We start from the raw sequence: 22,731 nt of genomic DNA, 5'->3' as shown, positions 1-22,731 counted from the left end.
AGTTGATTCTCTAGATGGCGTTTCAGTAAACTGCGGGGTCATGTCTCGGCAGACGCAATGCATTCTGGTACTTGAAGTCAACGTGGCTTCAGAAGCAAGGAGTCCTTGAGGTAGCGCGCCTCACTGAAAACTACATTTCCCTTCGTAGTGACGCTGATTTGAATGCCGTGTAGGGGGAGCGTTTTTTTCTAATCGATGATCTCAACTGAAGTTTCCTCTGTCAGCTTCAAGAAGAGGCAGAAAAATATCGAGAATGAGCAAACTGTTCTCCAGTTTGAGCTCCGTCGAGGTCCGCAGTGAGAGAAAGGCCGGGAAACTAAACACAGTTTAAGCCCAACAATGCGCCCCAAACAAAGAAGGCAGTGATTTGCGGTCTTGGTGGTTTGCTCCGCTGCTCCCGCTAGTCAGGGCTGGGTCCCGTTACGGTCGGGAGTCGGCGGCTCGCCAAGATGTCTATGGAGGAGCAGGAATATGCTGAGGCGGTACTGGTGACAGAAGCCGGGCCGCAGTGGCTCCAAGCCGAAGTGGAGCGTCTGACCCGGGAGCTTCGCGAAACGACCCAGGAGAAGATCCAGGCGGCTGAGTATGGGCTGGCGGTGCTGGAGGAGAAACAGCAGCTCAAGCAGCGATTTGATGAGTTGGAGACGGACTACGAGACGGTCCGACAGGAACTGGATCAGCTGAAGGAGGTAACCCGAGGTCACCGCCACGCAGCCAGATATAAGTCCTGGCATCAGTGAAGGCGAGGAGAGCAACTTAGTGCATGTTATAATAGCAGCACGGTGGGAATTTAGAGTGACATCGGGGATCAAACTAGAAGCAGTCGGTAGTGGGGTTTGCTTCCCCTGAGCCCCAGCCATGTCTATTTATATCCCTCCTGCCTCCTCAAATATTATATGAAGTTTGAAATATGCATAACCACTTCCAAGCAGAAATATTGCAGTGTTACCTAATGTTGCCTCGCCTTAAAGGATGAAAACTGTCATTAGTTTTGATTACTTGAAATCAGACTGTAGCTGCAGTGGCTTATGTCACATTTAAGCCTGTTTGGCCAATTTGCTGTTAACCTGTTTAAAAATAACATAGAAGTTTTTCCAGTGGTGAAATCATAAAAAATAAGTTAACAACCCTGAATATCTGTATTTCTTTTCATCTCCTAATAGCTTGTCTGTTGAGACATTTTTAACAGTGTCAGCCAAGCCCTAGGCCCTTCAGTCTCACAGTAGAGGAATAACCTCTACAGCTAAATATGACAGGTGAAGGCATCTATCAATCTAGTAAACATTTAGCTGAACAAAGATAACTTGGCAGCACTTTATCACAGCAACTCCTAAGATTAACAGCAACTCATAAGATGCACCGCCAGCCACTGAGATCCTAACATGTGGGAAAATCTGTCTGTATTTCATTAGAGAAAAAAGAAGTGTGTGTGTTGGGGGTGGTTGGGAACTTCCCTTCAGTTCAGTCTTAAGACTGTTGTCACATCCAGTCTATCAGTCAGTAGAGGAAGTGCATCCTAAAGCATTTCCACATTGCTGTCTGTCAGCTGTATGTCTAAATGTCCAATTTCTATTATTAGTGTCCTTCAGTGTTTGTGTTCACATGAAATGGTGATAGGTCATTGTGTGTAGGCTGGGCTTAAATGGGTCGCAGTCTTATTAATACCTTTATACAGGAAATCTAGTCTAATATCATGAAATGTAAATTAAAAAGGAGGATGTGAGATTTTTGCCACTACCAGTAATTTTCTGGTTTATAGATTATAGTTGCATCACGAAGTGACTAATCGTTGTGGTCATTTACTTAGTATCTCATGATTGTGACAATTTCCCCTTACTACAGCACATCGCTGAGAGTGATGTAAGGTAAAGGAATCGTCCATCCTCGTCCTCTATCAGCCTCCTATTGATTCCCATCATCATGACTGACCATGACTATGATCCTAGTTACACAGATCTGTTTGTCTGACTGAGAATTGGCCGGAAAAAGACACCTAGCTCTACAGTGAAGTCCATTTGCTCTTACATCCCCACTTAGTAACTGTTGACTTAATGTGTGTTTAGCTGTTTAGTACGTAACTGTGCAGACATGGCATCAAATTATTCATCAATTTACTGCTATTCTGAAAATTAGTTCACCTGCTTAGTAAAACCATTCAACTGACATTTTGCAAAAAGATTTCAAAGACTGTTCCTAGCAGCTGGTTAAACATTGAAAGTATGCTGCAGCTTTGGGAATATTGCTAGCCATTTATCCAATCTGTTTTAAAGTAGATAAATATTTATTTTATAATATCAAAGCAATATCTATACAGATTTGTGTTTGATGATTATTTGAACAGTGTTTTTTAATTGCAGAAAACACTGACCTGTCAAAATGTCAATAAAATTAAAATTTCTGACACATTTTGAAATTTACATTTGAGTACATTTGTAATCCTCAAGTGACTGAACTGTTTTACCAAGTGGGAGTCATGTATGAAGCCAGAGTATTTTGTTTTATACTGGATACTTTTTTTTAAGATTCTATATTTTAAAATAATATTCTATCATTTATTTATGACAGATATGCTGCAGTGCTCTATTTTTATTAGTCATGGTTTTATGTATTACTGGGCTTCAAGCATTTACAAATACACTTGAAAGCATTTAGTTTTTTTTTGTTTATGGCCTATGTGCTTTAATTATCAAAAACCATAAAAAGTCGTCACATCCACTTTTTTTAGTCTATCTTTGTGATTATTATGCAGATTGTACTGTTCTGTATCCTATAGTAGAGCATGACTGCTGTAAGGCTGTCACTTCACTATTATAGTTTCTCACAAACCATCTCTTATTCTGTTACAGTATAATTGTTGTCCCTGCTAGTTTCAGTATTGGTATTTCATGTTTGATGTTTTTTGTGCTAATGAATGTCTACATCCGTAAAGGCTCTGTCATCATCATCATTAAATAGAGAAATAAATTCATGTTAGGAAACATTTTATCATTAAAAAAATCAGTTTGGCCAAAATTGTTGTATGAATAAGTTTCAAATGTTATCTGTGTTTGCAGCAAAACTCTTCATAAAAACCAAAGAAATAAATGCAGTGAATGTAGCACGTAACCATGCATCGCCAATTTAACTACAATTTTATTTAGAGTGATGACTAAAAACCAATACTCGTGTATATTTCCTTATCTGTGGTTTCATTTCCTCTCTTGAGATGGAGAATTTTACTTAGGTCATTGTTATTAGAAAGAACTGTCCAGTACTCCATACACACACATTTGTGATATTTTCTGAAATGGTAGATCTTTATTTAACCGAAGTCTCTAACTAGTTATGTTGGCCATGCTCGTGGTTGTGTGCATGTGTCTTAAAGCAGGTTTGTAACAAATCCTTAATCAAACATGTTTGTTCTATTGCTTTTTCTGTCTGTCTTTAGGCCTTTGGACATGCTTACTCAACCCACAGAAAGGTGGCAGCAGATGGGGAGAGCAGGGAAGAGTCTTTGATACTGGAGTCTGCCAGTAAGGAGGCTCTCTACCAGCAGAAGGTCCTGGAGTTACAGAACGAGCTGCGACAGTCCAAAGCTTCCCTCGCCAGTGCACAAGCTGAAAATGACCGCCTGTCATCCATTGCCCTGGAAATGAGAGAGGTAGGTATTGAGAGTGCTGCAATATGAATTTCTTATCACAATTTACACTCAAACAATTTAACTCCTGTTGAGCATTTTCTTATCATAGTATATGGTTGCCCAAAGTTTGAATCAGCGTCTTTTATGTGTCATCGGAGATCTGCTATTTGCAGCACAATTGGGAAATCAATGAAAGCTTGTAATGCTAACTGAAGTTGACTTGTAGACTACTAAAAGTTGCCAGTGTTGGTTGTGAGAGAGCTGCTTCTTATCATGGGGGAGGGCCAGTTTGCACTGAGCCCAGCAGGAAAGATGATGTAATGGTCCGCAGTGAGTGACACAAAGGATGTCCTCCACCGCGGCTCTCTGTAGAATGAATTGGTAAGTGGACCATGTCCTCCTTCCGTCATTGCACATGGCTGCCAAAGACTTGTGACATGTGAAGCACTCTTGCCCTTATTTTAACTCATTTGCTGAACTATTGCAAGTGTGTAGTTTGTGGTTTACACTGCATTTGCTAATGGTGAACATAGGTTTAAATGAAAGGTCATCCAGTTATTCTCCCGTTGTCCCCGTTCTTGTGTGCAGAATTCAGAGCTGGCAGAGCTGCAGCGCAGTCAGCTGCGAGATGACATCAGAGAGTACAAGGTTCGGGAGGCTCGACTGCTGCAGGACTACAGCGAGTTGGAGGAGGAGAACATCTCACTTCAGAAACAAGTGTCTGTGTTGAAACAGAACCAGGTGAGACTGGCCATAAAACTCAAGTTTTGTAGTGGGTGGAAATCATTCAGAAATAGCTGTGTTGTTCATGTTTTTATGAGTCAGACTAACCATATTATCATTTTGGTTCTATTATCACTACACAGTCATTATGTCATTTCCTTACAATTTAAAAATATGAGCACGCACCAAATTTTACATTCAAAAAATGGGTCTGTGTATAATATTTTGGACAACCAAGATGCACTCGTGCCTGTTTCACAAATTATAACAAATGCTGCTTACTGGTGTAAAAGTATTAGCTGTGTTATTTATATTTTTGGCTGTCTCTACAGGTGGAATTTGAAGGTCTAAAGCATGAGATCCGCCGCCTGGAGGAAGACAGTCAGTGTCTGCACAGCCAGCTGGAGGAAGCAATGCGTCTGAGAGAAATTGCCGAGCGGCAGCTGACGGAAGCTTTAGAGACCATCAAGACGGAGCGTGAGCAGAAGGCCTCGCTGCGCAAAGAGCTTTCCCACTATATGACCATCGGCGGCTCTGTGTACAGTAGCTCTTTCAATATTTCCATTGATAACCCCAAACTCCACGAGGATCCTTCGGCCATCAATGAACCAGACAATGATGATCTAATAAGAGGCTTTGAGAACGGCTTGGTTAAATTGAGTGAAAGTGATGAAGACAATAGAACTGCAGTGAACAAGAGAGGAGAGGGCTTCAAACCAGTCCCTAGCTTGGTGGACGACCTGCTGAGTGAGCTCAACATATCAGAGATACAGAAACTGAAACAACAGCTGGTGCAGGTATGAGATTCATCAGATGCACTTGGATCAAGAGCCATCATTATCTGCCTGCAGCATACCTGATGCCATGATTTCTCATTCAGTAAAAAGCTGAAGTTCTACTGTAGATGTCATAGAAAGGCTGCCATGCTATTTTCACTAGATGATTATCGTGGCCAAAAGAATTTAAGATCTTATCACAGGAGTTTTGAGAAAACGGGAAATGCTGTCAGTCTAATGCATCCCTAACTTTATCTGTTGCTGTGTATTCTGTGGATCTAGAGCGTAAAAAGGGCAACTGGGCTAAACCAGCATGGACAAATGTCACCCATGTGTGCAGTAACTCAGTTTGTATACCACAGAACACCACAAACTGTGTGGGGTTTATACAAATGTACAAGAAAATGAGAGAACTAACTAAGTAGCTGAGCTAAATCTGTAATGTAGTGATATTAAATTACTAGTAATCATCAGGATTGGCAGGTCACACTGAGATAGCTATTATTGGGTACACCTTTAGCTGAGTCACTCAAAAGTTCCTGAAAGGTTAAGAAACTTTAATTGCACTCTGTCACCTGGCCAAAAAGGCCATTCCTGTTTTCTTCTTTCTCTGTTTTTTTTCTATAGTTCCCTAGCTGACTAATGAACTTTTTATCTGTATTTCTGTAGGTTGAGAGGGAAAAAGTTGCCCTGATCAACTCTCTGCAGGAGAGCCAGAAGCAGCTGGAACAGGCCTATGGGACTGTGTCCGAGCAAAAGGAAACGGTCAACAGGTTGACTGAAAATCTAAGTGCAATGAGGAAACTTCAGGCCAGTAAGGAGCGGCAGTCTGCCCTCGACAGTGAGAAAGACAGGGACAGCCATGACGACGGAGACTACTATGAACTGGACATTAACGGGCCTGAGATTCTGCAGTGTAAATACACCGTTGCAGTGTCTGAAGCTGGAGAACTGAGGCAAGAGCTGAAAACACTAAGGGCGCAATACGAGGAGTGTCGAACCCAATATGAAGATGAGCGAGCGCGGCTGGAGAGCAACGTCCAGGACTTGAGGTCAAAGCTGTCGTCCTTGGAGAAAATTAGCCAAGCAGATAAAGCAGCGATGTCACGTCTGGAGAGGGAGCTCCGTTTGGCCAGCGAAGCTGCAGGAGAGTCACTTGGCAGCCTTAATGTGGCGCAGGATGAGCTCGTAGCCTTCAGCGAAGAGCTGGCCAATCTCTACAACCACGTGTGCATGTGCAACAATGAAACCCCTAACCGCGTCATGCTCGACTATTACAAGGAAGGCAAGGCCATCGTAAGAAAGGGGCAAGAAGCAAAGGATCACCAGTCAGTACTTCTCACTAACGGGTTAATCAGTGAGGCTGAATCTGGAAAGTCCGACTCCAGCAGCTCAGCAGTTACTGCAGCTCCAGCACACGAGCACCGGCCGGAACCCATGAACATCTATAACCTTGTTGCTATTATCAGGGACCAGATCCGCCACCTGCAGCAAGCGGTGGACCGCACCACAGAGCTGTCACGTCAGAGACTTGCCAACCTGGAGCTGAGCGCAGTGGCTGACAAAGACAAAGAAGCGTGCATGGAGGAGATTCTCAAACTGAAATCCCTGCTTAGTACCAAAAGGGAGCAGATTGCCACTCTCAGAGCTGTTCTCAAGGCCAACAAACAGGTGAGAGGATGGTTTGTGTATGTGTCAGGGGAACGATGTTTATTAATGTACACATAGAATAGAATAGCGATGCAAAAACCACAGAATTTAAAAATTGCAGAACTTTACATTAATGTTTTTATGTTGTTCCCTTCAGACAGCTGAGGTTGCTCTGGCCAACCTCAAGAGTAAGTATGACAGTGAGAAGACCATGGTGACTGAGACTATGATGAAGCTCCGTAATGAGCTCAAGGCTTTGAAAGAGGACGCAGCTACGTTCTCATCTCTCCGGGCCATGTTTGCTACAAGGTACGACACATACTTTCAATGTAAATTAGCCATTATGTACATAAATTGGGCAAATATAATTTAAAAATAAATAAATAAATCAGGTGGCTCAGACCAAACGAATCCTTCTCTGTTACAGGAGACATTAAAAAGAACATTGATATAGATTTGTAATATTTCTGCTTCTTCACTCGAGAGAAAATATTTTGCGTTTCTGTGTATTTCTCTGAGAAAGATGCAAAGCATTGTGGGAGCAGTCTGATGTAATACTTGTGCATCCAGTTAGCCTGGTAATCATCCTTCCATCTGGAAAATGCAGTCTGGGGAATCATGACAGTCGCAGTAGTTTGAGGCAAATTGCTCCACCTGCTGGCAGTAAAGTTTACCCCCCTCTTCTCTTCTCTTCTCTCCTCTTGCATCTTTTTTCTTCTCAGGTGTGATGAGTATGTTACACAGCTGGATGACATGCAGAGGCAGCTGGCTGCTGCTGAGGATGAAAAGAAGACGCTGAACTCTTTGTTACGTATGGCCATTCAGCAAAAACTCGCATTAACTCAGCGCCTAGAGGATTTGGAGTTTGACCACGAACAAGCGCGCCGCAACAGCGCCACAACAGTGGGAGGCAAGGCCAAAACGAAGGGCAAGGGAGCCTCTTCCAGCCGCAGTGTAAGTCACGAGCTGTAATGCAGAACGACCTCTAAGGCACAAAATTTCAGCAAAGGCCAGCTCTTCTAGATGTTTTCAAAATGTAAAAAAATAATAATAATTTGGGTCAGAATAACTCTTTCTTTTACTGGTAGGCTCGATATTCAGCATTGAGTTATTTGTTTGTTTTGACGTGGCTAAGTATAAGCAGGTGTAATGTGGAAAGAGGAAGAACTTGTCCCCTGTAGTAGCCTAAAAGTCTATTGGTGATTCATGTCTGAACCCTGCATGCACAGCACACCCAACACCTGTGTTGTGCATCTCACATAATGCAGGAGAAACTGAAATTAATTTTATTTTTTTCTCTTTTGTCTTTGCAGTAAACTCATGAAGCCAAGTGTCCTTAACAAGCTCCGTCAGGTTATGCATGTCGGTGGCCAGTTGTCTGCTCTCCTGGTTTCTCCACTCTCAATCACGGTCCATATCATGTCACTACGAAGACAAGAATATATCAAACAGTATTAGCCAAGAGCCTTGTTTTAGAGTGCCAAAACAGCTATTTAAAATGGCATCAAATTCTATGAAAACTGCAGAAAATAACACACCAGCTACCCGGTGCAGTCCATCAGTCTTCCAAAATATGAACCACTATGATTACTCAACCGGTGGAATAGTCACAATGGGTGTTTTGTTGGTTACTTAACGCCTGACTGACTTAGCACTTTTCTGTTTCACGTATTTGCTCCAAGCTTATTCCACTTTCTAAAATGATGCTAACTGTTTCAAGTATTGTGTAATGTTTGTACTCTGTGTGCATGCTTGTCTTCCAACATACCTTTAACCTTATTTATTTCATAGGAACAAAGTCACAGATTGCTTTTAAAGCCACAAGTAAGTCTCTGATTTTGATGTCTGTTGGCCTTAGATTTAGTATTTGACATATACTGACAGCCAGAATTCTTGACAACCGTGTCTTCTGTCGTGCTGTATTGTCATAACTCTATGATCCTGGAAATATGAAGCTTCAAATACAGGATCTTAACTACATTGTGTATCACTATGTTCCTAACAGATAAAGCAGAGCGGTTACAAATTAAAAGTATGCTCGTTATGTCTGGAAAAAGAATAAAAATGCAAATCTTATTTAAGGATTTATAAGTTAAGGTCAGATGTATAGTATTCATAAACTCTATTCATGATAAAGAATTTTTAAAGTTACTGTTTTAATACAATTTTTTGTAAAGCTTTTCAAAAAAGTCTGCAGTGCCATTGTGTTTTTTCTTTATACAAGTGCCACATTCAGACATGACAACAAAAGAGAACCCTAAGTGTTTGTGCTATATAATAATATTTTACATCTTGTTGCTCACATTATTGGTCCTAATTGATTGCAGTTTTTACTATAACTGTAATTGTATTTATTTGTCTCAGTTCATTCAGACTACAGGATTTGAAATCCTTTTTATTTCATAAGGGAGTGTGCATTTAGCTGGCAGGTTGAGACTTAAAAAAAAGTACTGAAATAAAAAAAAAAACACAAGCGAAAATCCTAATTGTAATATCCTGTCACTGCTTCCTGTTACAGTATGTCTGGTGAAGAAATAAATCTAACTTTTACAATTCTGATGGGTTTTTTTATTTTTATTTTTTTAAACTCATGTCTTTATATTTTTCAAGGAAACATCTGCAAACATACATGTAAATATAAGTATATAAGGCAAAATGAGCTCTCATGCAATTGAGGCTTCAGTGAACAGCAGAAGAATAAACTGAAGGGCCAGGTGTAGCTCTCAGGCCCTGTGTCAGGTATCTGCTGGATTTTTCCCAAATTCCTAAGGACATGACTTCAAGACACTGTTCATCTGCTGTAAATAGTTTTTCCTGACTTTGTCCAGCTTCCTCAGATTTATTAAGCTAATAGCTCTGTGGGAATCACATATTGGTGCGAAACGGTATTTTGTGGTTGTCAAACTATGTTATCTTCTGCATTTTTCTTATATTTACCAAAGAAATGGAAAAAACGTGTTTTTTCCAGCTAGTAGCAAAGTGCCTAAAAAATCCTATTTAAAATTGGTTATTTGGCATGTTACGTGTAAACACAATGCTGCTTCATCCCTTGAGTTCGGATACCCATTTGGTCAGTGATGGACTATATCACATCTAACATTAGCAACATTATGTACGCTATTAACATTAAGTGAAACTAGGTGGTTTTACAGAGAGCTCTCATTTTGCACTTATGTGTATAGACATAAAAAATATACATCAATTATGATACAAATAGATCCAAATAAAATTGTTACAGTTCTAATTAGTTACAGCAAAAGCTACATTGTATAAAGTTGGTTGTTAGGGGGTCTTTGCGCTGAAAAGGGTTCTTTTTCGTTAATGGGAGACGTTGACGTAAGCCCATCCCTGCCGGCGGCATGACGTCAGCGGGCGTGTCCAAAAACAGAGGGCACAGGGGGACTCTGCAATGGGAGGTTTGTGTATTTCTTTACCTAAAATAACAAATAACGCTTATTCTACATTATCTAGCTCTCAGTTTTGCTATAATATGACCCGATTAGCTCGGAGTGACCAATATTACGACAGCAGTGGCAAGCTGAAGTTTGCGCTTTGCCAAAGATAATGTAACGTCTCATTCCAAGTCATGTTCGGGACTTTGAAGTTTCTTAACTTCGCCACGCCTTATACTCCACTCTTGCTAAAGTTTCGAGAGACAAAAAATAATTGGCTTTAAAGTTTCTTTTCTATGAGTAAACCACTGCCTACTTACGTACCCTTCCAAAGAAAAATGCTAGCCTGCTGATAAACAACTGCCCATATACCGAATGGGTTTAACGCCTCCGTTTACACCGACAGACAGTTTTTGTGAGCAGCTCACAGAGGACAGCACCTTCCTCAAACATGACCCGAGACTGGACACAGAAGTCGTGGATAAACTCATCCTGCAGCTCAACAGAATCTACCCGCAGATCCTCACTGACAAGGAGGCAACCAAAGTGAGTCATCCTCAGCAGCCATTTACTGTCTCTGTGGCATACTGACAGTGGTGCAACGGAATAACATTCAAGTAAAACAATGTTGAAAAAAAAAAAATCGAAGTTGTACTGCTCTAGAAATACACTGCGGTGTTTATTAGTGTAGTTGCAAGTGCATAATAAAACCAGCACAGCAACAGAATGGCCATGAGCTCACAAGCTGTATAAACGATGCTGTTATTACTAGTTTGATCACTTGCATGCAGCATTTGGTTTCGCTATAGCTGTTTATGGTAGCTGCTATGGTTTATACAGTGGTTGCTAGGGGTGTAACAATCTAGAAACCCAGAACAAAACCACTATTCAAACATCTGCATACCTGTATCACAGTTTCATCTTTCCTTACTGTGATATATACGTGGAGGTGTTAAGGTCTGGTTAAAGCTGTTGTGTTCAAAAATCGTTAAAGTGTGCACTGATTGAAAATACATCACAATAACGGATGTTTTTTGTTCATGCTCAGTTATAAGAAGGTTGTCAGGTCTGTGGTTTAAAAAGAAGACGAAGAAGAAGAAAGAAAGTGGTTTTGGAGAGTTGTTATAATTGTAGTGATTGCAGATTTTCAGAACCTCATTCTGAAAATGGAACCATAGTCAACAGGATAGCAGGAGTAAAAGAAAGAAAAGCGTGAAGCTGCATAAAATTAAAATGCTCAAGCAGCGCCAGGTGCCTTTAAAATTGTATTTCAGCAGGCACACTTACATAAACTAGTTTAAATTCCAGTAATAAATGTATTTATTTATGTCCCATCGCTTCAAGTGAAAATATTCCTATACAGACACCTGGAAAAAGGATTCACGGTTCTGGAAATCTTGAGGTTAAAACACCATAGTGAATGATTTCAGTGTAAGATTAACAAATAATATCTGTTGTTAACTGTTGTCCAGTTCCGAAACTTGGATGTACCCACAAGTGTTCGACTGGGTGAACTCTTGACACACCTTCAAGGGAAAGGAGAGGAAGCATGCAGGGAATTTTACAGGGCTCTTCACTTGCATGTTGAGGAGGTCTACTACAGTTTGCCTACAAGGCTTCACCTCAGAGGTTAGTCTCTGAAATGGCTTATACTCATATCATACCACTTTCATACATATCAGTTTTTTTGGAGGTTATGGGGAGTAATTGTGGTTATATATGTAGGCATATTTTACATTTTATTCCATCCTGCTTCCAGATTCCTTGGATCCGCTCAAACTTCCACGGGTCATCAAACAGAGACATGCTTTGAATGACAGAGGTAAGATTTGGAGGGAGGGTAAAGAATTAGTGCCAGCATGTGTGCCATGTAATATACAGTGTAATTTATTTATGTATATAATTAAGAAACAAAACTATAAAACATAAACAGCGATGCTGCTTTTAAGCTATGAGGGCTTTCCAAATGTTTAAAAAATAACTTTCAAAACTGTGACAAAACTATTCAAGGCAAAACTTGTATCTAATTATTTAGCACTGACATGATACCAAATTTTTTATGTGCCTCCTGTTTTCCAGGTCCCCTCTTCTTTATGGGCTGTTTCACTTTTGTAGTGGGAATGGCTTTCTTCTATTACTACAGTGGTAATTTTTTTTCTCCCAAATTTTTCACATGACTTCATCTTATATTGTCAGGATTATATAAATGCTCATTTTAATAGTGTGAAAACAATTTTCACCTTTTCCAGAGGTAATTTTTATTTATTTCTTATTGTGTAGAAGCTAAAGTGACTGGAGGAAGCCGGGCACTCGGGATGGCTGCTCTTGGACTGAAAAGAAAAGCTCAAGAAGTTCTTATATGGTACACTGAGGAAAGCCTCATAAAGTAAAGGGAGTCTTCTTCAGTTGTTCTGCTCTTGCTGCTTTTACCAAAGCACAACACACTATATATTTTCAAGGGTTTTAAGGTAATTATGTACACAGTGTAAATGATATATACGCTTATTTTGCTTGTTTGCATTTGGTACTTCACAATTGAAAGTATCCCATTTAAATGGTCTTGAGGGATTAATACAGTTGAGGTTAAAACTAGTGTAGGAAAATGAAATGGAGGATTTGTGCTGTGGAATGCCTCCACAAAACTAGTTTCAAACTTTTTTTCCCTAACACCCAACTTATTTTATTACTTTTATCAAACTGAGAAATTTGAAAACTAAATAATGGGGTCGTTCTTGACTTTAATCTATGATTTGTTAAGAACAAATTTTTTTTTTTTTTTTTTTTAAAGAACTAGTTTTAAGCTCTTCAGTTAGGTCAAGAACAGCCCCTGGCTGCCATCTTGTGGTTAAAAGAGGAGCTACATCACTAAATTTACTTCTGTTTCATAAGAACTTCCCCAAATTCCGCATCTCACAATACAAATAAAAGATATTAAACGTGTGAACAATCCAGTGCCACATGGGACAAGCCAAATCCAGAAAAGTAATGCTTTAAACGACTTTATAGCGAATGTTACAATCACGTGACTGCATCTACCAATGCGAGGACGGCTTCCTACCGCAGTGCACTGTGGGTAGAGTTGCAACCAATTGAAAACATAAATATCGAATGTAACTGAAAACAAAGAAAACATAAATAGTGAACCACTCGTTTGAAGAAATCCATCAATATTCAACCTTTTTAATTAGACTAAAGTTTGGAAGTGACACCGTGAGTGAAACCAAGCCGTGTCCTCGCGGGTATATATGTCGACGTCCTGCTTTTGGGAGGTTGTGTTGTATGAAAGGAGAGAAGGTTAGCACTCCCCTTGACAAGGATGGAATTGGCCCTTGTGGCCTGCAACACACATACGGTTAAGGCATTGCCACCTACTTCGTGGCATCTCTAACCATGTTTTTTTCTTTTGTTATTGTTTTTAACCGCTCCTTGAACTTCCCCGTTACTGTTTAGCTGACTCTGTCACTTACCGCGCCCTGCTTTTCCACCGAGCAGTTGAAGAACGGAAATCTATCATACTCTTTGCTTCCGCTGTTTCGGGCAGGACGTTCATTTTTCATTGTCCTCGTTTGGCTTACCACTGAAAACCCGGCGTCAAACTTCTCACTGAAGTAGTTACATTTAGTTTGCTACAGTTATAAATCCATATTGTATCATATAGTATGGATATTTTTGTCTTGTTGTTCATACTGTGCCTCTCCTGCCTATTTTAAATACTGTCTAGTAATACATTAACTTGCACCAAATGTTGAAGCAAATACAACTTCATAGTATTTTCTGTAAAAACGCACACAAGATATACTAGTAATGGTGCTTAAACCTTCTTCGTGGTTTGAAGGTTAATTCTCAGGATGTCAGATGCTAATATTGTGGCAAATTGTAGTTTAAATTATTTTTGTGTTTGTGCCTTGTAATCAACAACCTCTAAACATAAAAAATTTGTCTAGTGGTGAAAATTAGTTAACATAAAGCCAGTTTGTCATGATTTGTGTGTCCTGTGCCTTATGTGGGGATGCCATCATTTTGTAAAACTGACTTTTGTCTTCACACAATAAACCAGGAACAACAAAAAAACACTCAACTTGATGGTTATGTAGTTTTATTTTGTATAACAAATTGTTTAAAAATAGCCAGTGTGTAACACGGGATTATTAAAGGATAAAGACAACGATCCTTAAAAATGCATTTAAAAAAGTCTCAAAGTAACCATATAATTCACAATAAACAAACAGAAAAACAAACTAATTCGTAAGGCAAGGAAAAAAGTTTAACCTGTTAACATCCACCAGGTCACCGGTAATCCATCATGAGTTAGGGTTTGGTTTTATTTCAACCACCGTTGATGAGGTGTAATACATTTCTTTTTGGTTCATTTGGGGTTTCCCATTCAGGTGAAAATTCTATAAGAAACGTGGTGAACATTAACCAAACGAAAAACTCTTAACCATAGGTGGGTCAACAATGAGCTGGTGTATGCTAGGAGGTTGAAATTTTCTTTAGACAGATTTTGCATAGCTCTTTAAAAAATAAAGCAGTTAAGGCTTGCTGTAAACATTATTAGAATGGTAAAGCTGTTACACATATAATACCTCTTACAGCAGCAAGACAGAATGAATCATGATGCACTCACCATTGTTAATTTTCTTTGGATTCTGTGGTAGTAACTGTGATTTTTGTTTGTTTTTTTCCCAAAAACATAAAGGCATACTAACCTGTTTAAGAACTTCAAAATAAAAGCAGGTGGTCTTCTTTAGCTGTTGTTTGGGAAACCTTTACAGTGATTGTGACTATTGCTCTTAATGTTTGTTTTCCGCATACAGACAATTACTTATTTGCATCAGTAACCTGAGCATTATAAGATCTGAGGTAACAGACTAGTTAATAGCCACATGAAATAAGAACTGATCAACACATGTGCATGACTGGCCATGGTCTGAGAAACTCCTTATACTCAGAAACACACACAGGAGACAATATACTGTAACTTGATTCTCTGAGTTCACTGGTTCTCTTGAGACCTGATAGGTTGAATTACAGAAAAGCAAATACACCTGCATGCCAGCCAGTTTGGTGAATAAATATCTTGTCTCTCCCTGTCTGGATGTCCTGCCTTTACTAAATTGATCAGTAGGGATTGAAAACTATTTAAAACACAATCAACCACTCGAGCTGGGCTGCTGGACACCGAAGGCCGTAATGAAGACGTTGATAACCACTATAATAAAGACGAAAGCTGTGGTCACATTCTCCAAGATGTCCAATCTGTAGTGATTTCTTTCATCATTTAGATTCCACTTAACTAAACAGAAGAAGAAAAACATAATCGTGAGTATGGAGGAATGGAAACATTAGTCATCATTACTGTTTGTGCACAGTCACTAGGAACTACCTCATTTCCCCACATGGGGGCAATACACAGTTTTCTGTCACATTAATACTGAAAGATAAGACATGAATTAGCTGACAGCTGCTGCCCTCAGGTGTATAATTAGTTCTTTCCTTCATTAAGACACTACATAACAAGGGAATGTTTATGGGTCTGTTTATAATCAAGTGATACATGCTATCTAAATGCACCAAATCTTCACGTCAACCTTGGCTGAATGAAACCACCCGTGCTCTCAGACACGACGTGCAGAGAAAATGGAAAAAGCATCCTGCATGACCGCTTAACAAAATATCAGAAAACTGTTAAAGCTGCAAAATCTGCTTTCCTATCCGGTGTAATTTCTACCAATAGTCACAAGCCCAGATTTCTTTTTAATGTTTTTAATTCTGTGGTTAACCCCTGTGCCACTGTTCCTAGTGTAGCTTCCTTTGCACTGTGAAAACTTTTTGAAACATTTCACTGAAAAAATCTCTGCTTTAAGGTCCCTGCATTCACAGGCAGTGTTAGACCTAGATCCACTTTCTAAATGCTCAGCTGTTTTTCAGCAGTTTGAGCCTGGGAATTTTTCTGCCTTAACCTCCTAGGACCTGGCGTCCACATATGTGGACATCATATTTTGGGTTATTTAGACCAAAATACTCAATTTTTCTCTACAAGGGCCTGATATCCACTTACGAGGACATTATACTGCTACTGTTCTATCGAAATTCTTCTTTAAACGAATATCCTCATATGTGGCTCTCATTTTTCTTAGAAACAAAAACCAGGTAAAAAAAAAAAATTGGGTAATTCTTTGTTTTTACATTACTGTACTGAGTACTCAGACTGCGCTTTTAAGAGTTTTTAATGATCTTCTTTTAACAGTCGACTCAGGTTGTTCTATTGTTTTTGTCCTTTTAGATTTGACTGCCGCCTTTGACACAGTTGATGATAAAATTATTTTATCAAGACTTGAACACGTTGTTGGTCTTAAAGGCACAGTTTTATCATAGTTTAAATGATATTTATCAGAGAGGTCTTTTTCTGTTACTATTGGGCAATACTCCTCTTCCTCTGCGTTGTGTTGTGGTGTGCCACAGGGGTCTGTTTTGGGTCCAACTCTGTTCTCCCTATACATGCCGCCTTTGGGGTCTATTTTTAGGAAATACAACATCCCCTTTCATTGTTATGCTGATGACATCCAAATTTACTTTCCCTTGAATCTGGATGTCTCTGTCCCCCTGCAGGCTTTGCTAAACTGTCTACATGATGTGAAAGACTGGTTAACTCAGAATTTTCTCACACTAAATGAAAATAAGACTGAAGTTATGGTTTTTGAAAGTCATGTCCCTTTTGATAAGCTAACTGACTAAGCTAACTACCCTTGGTCCTCTTGCTTCTCATCTTTCTCACACTGTAAGGAATCTCGGAGTGTTTTTAGGTAGCTCTTTTAAATTAGAGAAGCAAGTGTCCGCAACAGACTACTGCAATTCTCTCTATTTGGGTCTTCAACACTCATCTCTTCATCGCTTGCAGTTAGCCCAAAATGCTGCTGCCCGTCTTTTAACAGGTGTTAAAATGTATGAACACATCACTCCAGTTTTAGCAAATTTACGCTGGCTTCCTGTCAAATATCATATTAATTTTAAAATTCTTTTACTTACTTTTAAAGTTGAGAATTATGCTGAGAATTTTGGTTGAAAGGCTTAACAATCTAAAAGGACATTTGTTCACAAATTCTGAATTATTCATGACCTTCACGTTATAGTACATGCTTTAAACTTAGACTTCACATAGCTGACAATGAATGTATATATGTGTGTCAGATCAGACAGAGACTAGAAAAAACAACTTTTAAATTGCATTTACGAACACATTTATGAATAATACCTATTTATCACTTTATAAATTAAAGTAGTAAAGATAATAAAATTATGGTTTACACTGAATTAAAAAAAAATCTATAGGCTCATATTTTGATTTTTTTTTTAAAGGTTTCAAGCCAGAAATACCAAGAAAACTGTAACAAAGTTAAGCAAATGGAAATCTGGCAACAACCTCCAGACTTACCTATGAAAATGAGCAGAACTCCGACTAGGATTTGCAAAGTGAGAGAGATGCTAATGAGAACAATGAGGGGCACATAAAAGGTGAAGCTTGGTCCTTGCTCCATCACTGCCTTCAGCTGGGAGGCATTAGCCATGAGCAGAGCTACATCCAGCATGCTTTCTGCTGCACTCTTCTTATTGGCATAGTGGTTCATATTCAGGGATGTCTGTAGCCGCCTCTCATGGCCCTGCCGCGGGGTCTGAACACAAACACAAACCCCAACATAAGTATAACAAAGACAGTGAATATTACACACAATCACATTTAACAGCTCTACTCTCGATAAAGCTCAAAACATTAATACATTCAGGTAAGTTACCCGTTTAGTGATTATTAAATTAAATCACAATAAACACACTTGAATGTAGTACTTGTTTTGCACAATTTAACTAAAAAGCACAGTGATCTTGTCCTGTTGCATAAACTGGGTTATTTACAAGGTTACTTTAATATACAGAAGAGGGAGAAGTCCTCTGCTGCTGCCATCATAATGGAATTTATTTCAAAATGTAACTGGCTGACTTTACAGTTTTGGTTTCCCTAGAACAACATGTCATGATTAAGAATGACTTTGTTTTGTATTCTGCTGTCGTCGGCTCCGAACTATAAATGACAAAAATAATGCAGCAGAAACAGGATATTTTTTGACAAAGCTTCACATAAGACAAACAGCCCAGAGTTTGTTTATTGCCTGCTTTAGTCAACACATGACTTCTCAAATCTCACTGAATGTCTTTAGCAATATGGTGCATTGTCCATGTCTGGGTGTTGTTTCAAAAAGTCAACATGTTACATGCTGAACCTGAGAAGTGATGTGGACGATATTAATGGAAGTGAAAGTATTTTTTTTAAACTGAACAGGAACTCTCATCAAGTAGAAGGAGAAGGAGTTGGATTTGGGCCAAAGGTCATAAATAACACACATCCTCTTATTTCTTTTTTTCCCCCAAGTGACCAGGTCACAAAAACACCAAAATGACCTCTATCCAAACACAGGGGGAAAGTGAGTGAAGACGCTTATTAATATCTCATGAATAAGTATTTGTTAGCGCATACATTTGGCATCATACAGGGTGAAATCACCACACTTATTCCACTATCAGGGTTACATGTTTGATTACTGCGAGATACTCAAGATTATTTATTCAATACTAAACAGAAAGCACTAAAAGAGAAAGAAAAAAGTAGTAGTTATCTTCAGTTTCTCTTCCAAGTTAACTTGGAACTAACAAAAAATAATAGTAACTTTTCGTCACAGGAAACTATGGTCACTGGTGAAACCCCAGTTTCTCCTAATGAGATTCTCATACAAATTGCTCAAAGTTTCAGCTGGGTGGAGGTTTAACGGCCCAACAACACCAACCTTGTGCACCGGTTGGCAACATTATACGCTGAGGTCTGACTCTGACTGCAGCCATGAAAGCCTGCCAGGCCACAGAGGGAGAAAAAGATACTTATGAGTAGGGATGGGTATTGATAAGATTTTCACGATTCCGATTCCATTTTCGATTCTGTTTAACGATTCGATTCTTTATCGATTCTCTTATCGATTCTTTTTTTTAAAAAAAAGGAGAACACTAAGGTCGATTAACTTAGAACTTTGTTTTATATCTTCTCTTTGAACGAGATAGAAATTTAGGAGTAACATGGCCTTACAAACCCAACAGTGAGATCTTTTCGAGACCCTCAAAGCGCTATATAAATGCAATCCATTATTGTTATTAATATCATCAAAGCATCTGCATATTTTAGTCTCAGTCTGACACTTGCAGTACTATCTGACAAACAGTTGAATGGCCCTGATCTTCAGATGAAACTGCACTAGCAGCATTCTTGCTAATTTCAAACACATTCCTCGACCGTGGGTTTATAGTAAAAGAATTATGTCCTGACCCCACATTACTGAAAAAAACAAAAAGAGTCTAACAACAAACTGTTCGGTAAAAAGGGCAATGAGAACATACTTTGCTTTCTAGTGCAACAACTGATTTCTTCGATTCAAACATTGTCAGAGAGTAAGGCCAAACCAATTTACCATTTTTAAGATCAATACCAATATTTAGTGATATAAAAATGACTTCTGATTAACAACTCATTAGCCAATGAACAACCTTTTTAACTCATTCGGACCCAACGCGAGGGACTGACCTCACAAACTCAGCAGGGAAGTGTTTACAGAGGTCAAGAGAGAGAGCTGTTTCTATAGGACAGGAAGTGTTTTTGCAACCACAGCTTTAACCATCTTCAGATAGAATTTTTTGAGGTACTTCTGAATTGGCTTTTGGTTTTCTATCAACATCTACCAACAACTGTGTTACAACAAGAGCTATTACAACACAGTGGTAAACAGAATGAGCAAAAAAATTCCTCTGTTTCAATTTTTTGGACTCAGGGCTGCATTATTTATGTGATCACATCATCTATCAGCAGTATTATTTTATTTTACATATCAAAAGAAAGCCGATTACTAGTAAAGATTAGAAATCATAACACTAACATTAATGGGGCAATCTGGATGATCAGCTTGTAATACTGCGTTTAGTCTTTGACTGTTGCTCATGTGTGATGTGGTTTTCATTGTGTAGCTAACCAAAGGCCACCATAACCCAAACTACTATGGGAATGAGTGACCTTTGGCTGCCATTCCTGTTTTATATAATGTCTGTGGTTAATATTAAATCAAGCTGTATGTACTACGCAGTCTAAGGAGCACAGGAACTCTGAGGTGAGAACTCGGTGTATGTCTCTCACTCTGACTTGATCATTATTACTTTTAATTATTACTGACATATCGGGAATGCAACTAATGCGACTCAAATTATGACTAATCAAATTCATAACTAATAGCTATTTAATAGTGGTGGTAACAAACTGATTATAGGATTCACTTAATCAAGTAACCTAATAATTTTGGTACAACTCAAATGAGCCTGTCAATCATTAATGACTGGGTTTCTCTGCCTTGGGTTCGGATTACCCATTGCATACTTCAGAGTCTTTCCTGTGGACTACTGTGGCAGAATAAGCAATAACACTTTATTGTAGCTTTCCACTGCACTCATCTGCTAAGGTCAGCATGCAGTGTATTCCCATGCAAGTGACACCTTGGACGTTTTGATAAAACACAAAATGTCATTGTTACTTTAATGTCATAGATAACTCTAAACATCTCATATAAATAAAGCTCCTACTGATCTCAGACTACGGACACAAAGGCATGTTAAAGGTGTACTATTTGAACAAACCACTTAGTTACATGTTATCACTGATTTTGGGTGAGCTCATCCACCCGATCCACCTGATCCTCCACAGAACAATGCTTAAACCCCGTCCTCATGTATCATCTGAAGTAAACTGAGCCTTTGGACAACAGCAGATGAACTCTCTCTCACACCACAAAACCAAGTGGAAAATGTCAGAAGATGTTCAAATTAGCCTTGGAATTACAGGCAAATTAAAGCAAACCCCAGCTAACTGGCTACAATTAGCTCACTACATTTCTAATACTTTGAATGACACAAGTTCAGTCGCTCTGGTCTACATCAAGCGACATTATGAGTATGAGTGAACAGATGAGAGAAATGGATGGGAAAAAAACCCGTGTAAGCCGGGAATATCCCACACTGCCACAAACTGGGAATTATTTCTGTGGGAATGTGCGCTTGGCTGAGCCTGAGCAGGATGTTAGTGAGGGCTATATTGCTAAACAAGAATTTGTTGGCAGTCCTTACCTCTGCCTCGCCGTTTTTGTCCGCATCGCCGGTCAGTTCGAAGTTTTCAGTAGCCATTATTGTCAATGTTTGTCGAAGAGGATGTTCATGTAGCTCCGCCGTGGGTCTCTGGAAAGCCGCGTCTGTAGTCGGTCCTTACAGGCTTGTACAATGAATATGTGAGGAAGAAGGACGAATAGCTTCAGACTACCGCCCCTGAAACATGAGGGCGGCTGTCCTCAGAAAAGCGGGGGACTGATAGCAGAACTGCGAGGAGGGCTGGGTATCACTATACTATATATATGGGGTTAGTACGACACACTTAAAGTTAAAAATACACATAAATGGAATTTTATTTTGATCATTGTCACACTTATTCGCTGACAGACGGTTGAAGAATGACTTTACTGCCATCTAGTGTGGTAATATTGTATTGCCCTTAAAACAAAAACCAGAATTGGAATAAATGAACTCTTTTTTGCACTCACATTGTATTTGTCCACTGAGAGCAGCTCTTTTGAACCAAAACAAAAGTAAAAAAAAAAAAGTGTAAATGATGTGCAAACTGCCAATAAAATGTAAGGATAAATAACGTAAACTGGTAGATCTGGTACAATAGTTTGAGGTGTTGGAGAGCGATTGTATACTTGGGCTCTTAGTCTGTGGGGCACAGAACCTGTGAGAGACCAGTCGTATATGTGGAGCATAACAAGTTGAATTCATGTGATTATGTAAGGAAAAGAGACAAAGAATTTATTAAAATTTATAAAATTAGCGTTTGACATGTAAACTCTTTTTATTTTTTGGTTTTTGAAAGTGCTACACTGTCTTAGATATAACTTTACCTGTAGTGGCCCAAAGTAAAAAGAAAAAATATATATATATGTAAAACTCCAGGAATAAACAGTTCCTAAACCACCCACTAAATGATGTCATAGCATCATATATTTGTCACCAGTGGATGATGATTACGTTTTACAAGATTGCTTTCTACCGCAAGTCAAGTATCAAATTAAGCACGAAAAAGCAAATCAGATCTTTCAGCTGAAATGTCGAACATACTTTAGGTGATGTGTGAGTGCTACATAAGGCACAGTGAGGATGACAGGACTGTTTAATAATTGTTTTTATGGGCCTTTAGAGCGCCTGTTACCACCCACCAACTGATTCCCATTGTTCCCTGCGTTACCCTGGTAATCTTTGTTTCACAAAGTCGACTCTATATAAAAAAAGAAAAGGTTAAACTCAACTTTCCTGTTGGTGTGGAGAACGTAAAAATACTTTCACAGTATAGTCTTAAAAAGAAAGAAAGAAGGGGACCTCGCATTTTGTGTTCAAATTTCAGGAAGCAGAGGGCAGACTGAGGCAGAAAGGATTTTCCTCACAA

The 22,731-nt window shown here is 39.1% G+C and overlaps 3 protein-coding genes and 1 non-coding gene across 5 annotated transcripts; 3 read left to right on the top strand and 1 right to left on the bottom strand.

The window, feature by feature from the left end:
• Window positions 1-449: 449 nt before the first annotated feature.
• LOC146518452 (protein bicaudal D homolog 2-like) lies at window positions 450-9,327 on the top strand. Its single transcript, XM_085158471.1, has 8 exons — window positions 450-689; window positions 3,428-3,640; window positions 4,208-4,360; window positions 4,675-5,139; window positions 5,788-6,789; window positions 6,926-7,077; window positions 7,491-7,722; window positions 8,082-9,327. Exons 1-8 carry the CDS (start codon window positions 450-452, stop codon window positions 8,082-8,084), a joined length of 2,460 nt encoding a protein of 819 aa, XP_085014597.1. The 3' UTR covers window positions 8,085-9,327.
• Window positions 9,328-10,094: 767 nt separating this feature from the next.
• card19 (caspase recruitment domain family, member 19) lies at window positions 10,095-13,560 on the top strand. 2 transcript variants are annotated; one of them, XM_085158479.1, is made up of 6 exons: window positions 10,095-10,184; window positions 10,567-10,706; window positions 11,633-11,789; window positions 11,920-11,982; window positions 12,240-12,305; window positions 12,444-13,560. In XM_085158479.1, the coding sequence occupies exons 1-6, from the start codon at window positions 10,178-10,180 to the stop codon at window positions 12,548-12,550; spliced, it is 540 nt and encodes a 179-aa protein (XP_085014605.1). In that variant the 5' UTR covers window positions 10,095-10,177; the 3' UTR covers window positions 12,551-13,560. The 2 variants fall into 2 exon arrangements, with proteins under 2 accessions (XP_085014605.1, XP_085014604.1); XM_085158478.1 differs by having other exon boundaries at window positions 12,441-13,560.
• Window positions 12,952-21,712, bottom strand: LOC146518449 (ninjurin-1-like). Its single transcript, XM_085158480.1, has 3 exons — window positions 21,366-21,712; window positions 17,596-17,833; window positions 12,952-15,456 (listed from the first exon to the last, which is right to left on the bottom strand). Exons 1-3 carry the CDS (start codon window positions 21,420-21,422, stop codon window positions 15,314-15,316), a joined length of 438 nt encoding a protein of 145 aa, XP_085014606.1. The 5' UTR covers window positions 21,423-21,712; the 3' UTR covers window positions 12,952-15,313.
• LOC146518451 (U6atac minor spliceosomal RNA) lies at window positions 13,433-13,560 on the top strand. The gene has a single exon (XR_014874330.1). It is a non-coding gene; the product is annotated as a U6atac minor spliceosomal RNA (small nuclear RNA).
• Window positions 21,713-22,731: the final 1,019 nt, after the last annotated feature.

The sequence above is a fragment of the Neolamprologus multifasciatus genome, chromosome 5, assembly GCF_963576455.1.
Source record: "Neolamprologus multifasciatus chromosome 5, fNeoMul1.2, whole genome shotgun sequence".
Lineage (NCBI taxonomy): Eukaryota > Metazoa > Chordata > Actinopteri > Cichliformes > Cichlidae > Neolamprologus > Neolamprologus multifasciatus.
The sequence above is the reverse complement of the archived record's forward strand: the minus strand, read 5'-3'. Positions and strand labels throughout refer to the sequence as shown.